At 45.0% G+C, this 6000-nt stretch overlaps 1 protein-coding gene across 1 annotated transcript in view; it reads right to left on the reverse strand.

Annotated features, from left to right (window-relative positions):
- The window catches only part of rnf130 (ring finger protein 130), a 71407-nt gene extending 66038 nt beyond the window's left edge, over positions 1 to 5369 (reverse strand). The window contains exons 1-2 of the mRNA XM_030395877.1: positions 5120 to 5369; positions 3817 to 4114 (exon numbers count right to left, since the gene is read on the reverse strand). Coding sequence (XP_030251737.1) covers positions 3817 to 4084 — 268 coding nt within the window. The 5' untranslated portion in view covers positions 4085 to 4114; positions 5120 to 5369. The remainder of the gene's footprint in view (positions 1 to 3816; positions 4115 to 5119) is intronic.
- Between the last annotated feature and the right edge of the window lie 631 nt (positions 5370 to 6000).

The following is a 6000-nucleotide window of genomic DNA, read 5'->3' on the forward strand; positions in this document are numbered from 1 at the left end:
CAGTGACAATCTACAATGTAAATAGTCATGAAAATAAAGAAAAAACATTAAATGAGAAGGTGTGTCCTAACTTTTGGCTTGTAGTGTATATTATGTTGGGGTGGGGACACAAAGTAGACACGCCTTTGTTATTCATGTTATTCAGCAGGGATAAAGCCTACATAGGGAAAACACAGACGTTTCTCTGTGTAGTGTTAAATTTTACTTACACTTCGGTCTGGTATTGTGCCCCAGTTAAAAACACAGTAATGATCTGCTCTGGTCATTACTGGTTGTTTACCGTTTTTTTAATCCATCAGTGAGGACAAACGATCACTAGTTGGACCAGCATGCTATTAGCAGTACAACATAGCAGCTTCGTCTTTTGGCAAACATCAGTTGGGGTTCCCAAAATGTCTCACACACAGGCCACAGAGTGACACTAGCCCTTTTCGCACAGAGACGCCGGATTATCGTCACAGTGGCAATTTGCCAATTCTCTACTGTTGTTTGTTCACAAAGAGCCAGCTCTGGCATAAAGACGAACCGCTGTGTAATTCAAACAGAAAGCCGACACTGCGGCTCCTAAAGAGGTGTGATTGTTTACGTCATGTTGATGACATCTGTGTGTTGGCGGTGTTTCCCCTGGTGTCTTCCTGTTAATCTGAACATGTACCCACTGATGGTTTATAATCATATAGACACTGTTATAATGTGTTGTGGCTGAAATATGACCCACCAAACATCCTGGAAAGTGATAAAGTTACCTTTTTTGCTCTAAATTACATAATTACATAATCACCAATGGTTAACTGGATGCTGTCTGACTCTCAGTCACAGGGAGGGAGGCTGTTTTCTGGGGGAAAGTTCACTGAAGTTTTGGTCCAGAGGGCTGAGTGCCGCGGTGATTTTTTGTAACAATATACAATTAGTGAGTTAAAGCTTTTTGCCAGTGACAGACACTGTTTTTGGGGCCGAAATGTGACAAAGAGTTGGTAGGACAGGCAGGAGGATGGACGCTTCTTCACTTATGATTAGGGGTGGTTAATCGGCCCAATTTCCCGATTCGATTCGATTCCGATTATTGAAGTCTCGATTCGATTACAAATCAATTTTCGATTATTAACGATTATCGATTCGATTTTCAATTATTAACGATTATCGATCTTCCATTTAACATCAGTCAGCTGCTGAATTATTTTACTTATCTTGGGAGTAACACCTCACAGCACCTTTAATATTGTATAGTGTAACTGTAATATCAAAATTATTATCTTTTAATTTGTTTTAAATGTAGTGTTTCACTGTTAAAAGAAAGCTGCCAAGCTCAGCAGCCGGACTCATGTTAGAAGCAGTGTTGGTGACGAGAACCAGGGCGTGTTTCTCTATTCCCCACTCTTCTGCCATTGCTTTGAGAAACTCACACATATTTGCGCTTGTGTGGCTATCATCCATAGCTTTCGTCTGAAGTACGTAGGACATTAGCTTCCATTAACTGCTGACATAATGCGCTGTAACGGTCACATATGAGACTGTAGCTCTGGATGTCTAAGCATCGCAGGTTATTGCTACCCTGTGAGCAGAGTTGAGGGACACTTGCAGGGAAAGCTTTGTCTCCTTGTAAAGATTTGGAATCGATTTAAGTGTGAAAAAGCTCCGGGATGGAATAACATATCTTGGCTCCAGACTGTGGACCATGTAGCGGAAGCCAGTAAGAGGAGGACTCCAGTTTGTATTACTATTTCAAAAAAAATTATAAATATAATATATATTTTTTTTAATTTAATTTAATAATCAAATCATAATCGTCAATATTATAATCGCGATTAATCAATAATCGATTTTTTTCACCACCCCTATTATAATGTGGTATTTTTTTCCTCATATAAGTGGCCAAAGAAACTTACATTACTACGAAAACTTACTTAAAAGAAAAGTTGCCAAAGAAACTTACATTACGACGTTACTGTTTGGTCCTGTAACGTTGCTTTGTGGGACATTTCTATTAATTTTGTTGAGTGAATGACCTAAGACTGCCCCTGCTCCACGCCACCGGTTTATCGATTCACACAGGTTCGGTTAGCTAGTGCAGCGCCTATGATATTACCTCTGGAGGCGTATTAGCACAGCGAAATTTCACCCCTCGCCGCATCTGAGACTTAAGTGCAAGGAGGGTGCGGAGAATTGGCGCAGGATCCCCACACTCAAAGGGATGTGAGGATGGGGCTACTCTCACCCCTAACAGCTTGTGTCTGTGGCTCTTGGTGAGCTGGTGCTAACAACTGGATGCTTTCGTTTCGGATTCTGAATCATTGTTGACTTGCTGTCGTGGTGCTGTTCTGCTTTGCAGCAGACACATTGCACTTTGCTATCTTCTTTTTTAAGCGTGAAACGACGGTTTCCTGGCTCTCCGCCATCGCGCTAACTCAATTCTGAATGCAGTGGTGTTTGTTCGCAACAGTTCGTGTGGAAAATATTTCTGAGCTAAGCAGGCCACATGACGCAGGTGATAGGAATTAAACGAAGCCTCGAGGCAGAGATTTTGCTTCGACCATTTTTTGTAATCGAATTATTCAAGTTACTCGAGTAATTGTTTCAGCTCTAATGTAATCGATTACATCGCACCAGCCCTAGTTGTGACCTCAATTTTGTAGTGACCTCAGGCATGTAGGGACCTCAGGCGTGTAGTGACCTCAGGCGTGTAGTGACCTCAGGCGTGTAGGGACCACAGGCGTGTAGGGACCACAGGCGTGTAGTGACCTCAGGCGTGTAGGGACCACAGGCGTGTAGTGACCACAGGCGTGTAGTGACCTCAGGCGTGTAGGGACCACAGGCGTGTAGGGACCACAGGCGTGTAGTGACCTCAGGCGTGTAGGGACCTCAGGTTTGTAGTGACCTCAGGCGTGTAGGGACCACAGGCGTGTAGGGACCACAGGCGTGTAGTGACCTCAGGCGTGTAGGGACCTCAGGCGTGTAGTGACCTCAGGCGTGTAGTGACCTCAGGTGTGTAGTGACCTCAGGCGTGTAGTGACCTCAGGTTTGTAGTGACCTCAGGCATGTAGTGACCTCAGGTGTGTAGTGACCTCAGGCGTGTAGTGACCTCAGGCGTGTAGTGACCTCAGGCGTGTAGGGACCACAGGCGTGTAGGGACCACAGGCGTGTAGTGACCACAGGCGTGTAGGGACCTCAGGCGTGTAGTGACCTCAGGCGTGTAGTGACCTCAGGTGTGTAGTGACCTCAGGCGTGTAGTGACCTCAGGTTTGTAGTGACCTCAGGTGTGTAGTGACCTCAGGTGTGTAGTGACCTCAGGCATGTAGTGACCTCAGGTGTGTAGTGACCTCAGGTTTGTAGTGACCTCAGGTGTGTAGTGACCTCAGGTGTGTAGTGACCTCAGGCATGTAGTGACCTCAGGTTTGTAGTGACCTCAGGTTTGTAGTGACCTCAGGTGTGTAGTGACCTCAGGTTTGTAGTGACCTCAGGTGTGTAGTGACCTCAGGTTTGTAGTGACCTCAGGTGTGTAGTGACCTCAGGTTTGTAGTGACCTCAGGTGTGTAGTGACCTCAGGTGTGTAGTGACCTCAGGCGTGTAGGGACCTCAGGTTTGTAGTGACCTCAGGTGTGTAGTGACCTCAGGCATGTAGTGACCTCAGGTGTGTAGTGACCTCAGGCGTGTAGTGACCTCAGGTGTGTAGTGACCTCAGGTGTGTAGTGACCTCAGGCGTGTAGGGACCTCAGGTTTGTAGTGACCTCAGGTGTGCAGTGACCTTAGGTGTGTTGTGACCTCAGGTGTGTGTCCTCAGGTGTGTTGTGTCATCTGGTTGTGCTGTGGTGTCAGTACCTCCGTGATGTGGTGCAGGAGCAATGACAACTCCCCGGGTGTCGACCTTCGGTGAGTTCTGTCCATATGTCCCGTCATCGCTGCTCATCACATGGATGGTGTTTCCTCGTCCATCCAGCACTGTGGCGTTCACCGTAGCGCCCACGTTCTCCTCCGACACCATATTCCTGTCAGAGCGAGCCGCTGACACCAAGCGTGCAAGGACCAGGACCACAACCAGTATCAGGACTGACGGGACAGGGTGACAGCTCCACCTCACAGACATCATGTTGTCCTTTGACTCCTCGTTACATTCAAACTATCAGGAAACAAACAGAAAGTTCTTCAGACTGAGTCCAACCTGGCGTAATCTGAGGACAGCAGCATCCTCTTGTTCCTATGAACATCTTATAATGTCCTTAATATACATTAGTTAACAGGTAACAATGTTCTTATACGATGATTATGAACATTATTCAGTGTTAACGATACTAAAGTGACTCGACTAACTCTCCTTCCATACATTAACACTTTTATGTTCTTTAATCAGTCCCTGTCCCCAATATCTTGAATATCTTTATATCCTCAAAGAGGAATGTCTTCCTGTCTCCTAGCTCTGTTTAGTCTCAAAATGACTTCTTAATGTCTCTATATGTCTTCCAAAGATGTTCTTTGCGTCTCTATATATCCTCCACAAATGTTTCTTTATGTCTCTAAATGACCTCCACTGATGTTCTTTACGTCTCTATATGTACTCCACTGATGTTCTTAATGTCTCGATTTGTCCTTTGCCGATGTTTTTTATGTCTTTATGTCTTACAAAGATGTTCTTTATATCTCTGTTCTCCACAGATGTTATTCATGTCTCTAAATGTCCTCCACAATTGTTCTTTATGTCTCTATATGATCTCCGCTGATGTTCTTTATGGCTCTATGTGTCCTCCACTGACGTTCTTTATGTCTCTACATGTCCTCCACAGATGTTCTTTACGTTTCTACATGTCCTCCACTGATGTCCTTTATGTCCTAGCTTGTATCTCCTGTCGCCCTCACAGTAAATTAAGCCCCTGAATGAGACTGTCGGGGACAGTGTGAGGACATGAGGACAGTGGTCTGCTGCCTGTCAGAACATGGAGCATCATCAGCAGGCCAACATCTGGACCTTCGCAGCGCCGTATCGTCAGAGGTTAAACTCACTTTACATTCAGAATTCTGTTTGATAAATGCTCATTTTAAGACACAGAAGTCAATCCAGCACCATGACTCATTGGTAAAACGCCGTTTTTACCGCCGCTGGCCGCCGTTTCACTCCGCTTTGTCTTACCGTCTGCAGGCGGACGGACAGGCAGGCTCCTGGTCTACCGACACCCGCCTGCCTCCTACTCCTGCCGCCTTCAGTCCAGTTTTACGGTGAATGTCCGGCGGGGCTCGATGGGTTTACGGCCGGTTGGTAATGCTATTGGTCGTTGTTTTGATCCGTTTTTGGTCCGGTCGCGGTTGCACGGTGCGGAGACGCCAGCCCCGTCTCTCCGTCTAGTCGTTTGGGGCGCACTGCGCAGGCGCAGAGCCTCGGCATGGGGGGGGATACCTTCATGTTTGGATACCTGACTTGGATCAGCTGTCGCGAGAGCTGCTGAGATGCCTGTCTGTTTGCCAACCTGTCTGTGTGATAAATACTGTCAGTAATCATGACAGTATTACTAATAGTCTGATCATTAATCAATGCTTTATTTTGGATAATTGACCACTTATTGGGGAAAGGCACCTGGTGATAAAGAGAGAGATGTTCTTTATTGATCCTTGGGAGAAATTCTCAGGTAACACAGCAGTATAGAGGCAAATAAGTAGCAGCACCAGATATGTCTCCAAAATAGAGACAAAAATAAAGAGATATTTGAAGAATAAAGTAACAATTTGAATAAAAAACAAGACAGAAAAATACCCAATAAAATAATAAAACACATCATGAAAACAGGATTAGCACAGGAAGTGCTAATTTTAAAAGAGACTATATAAACTCTTAACTGTCTATATACAACTGCACCCATGACTGTAACACACACTGTGTAGTCATGTACTCAACCGTATATAAATACATTAGATGCACAGGAAGCAAGCAGAACATTGCACAGGATAGTAACAGAGGGATGTGGTGTATACATATATGTATTCTTTATAAATATGAATAAGTATATCCCTGAGTTA

Source organism: Sparus aurata, chromosome 18, assembly GCF_900880675.1.
Source record: "Sparus aurata chromosome 18, fSpaAur1.1, whole genome shotgun sequence".
Classification (NCBI taxonomy): domain Eukaryota; kingdom Metazoa; phylum Chordata; class Actinopteri; order Spariformes; family Sparidae; genus Sparus; species Sparus aurata.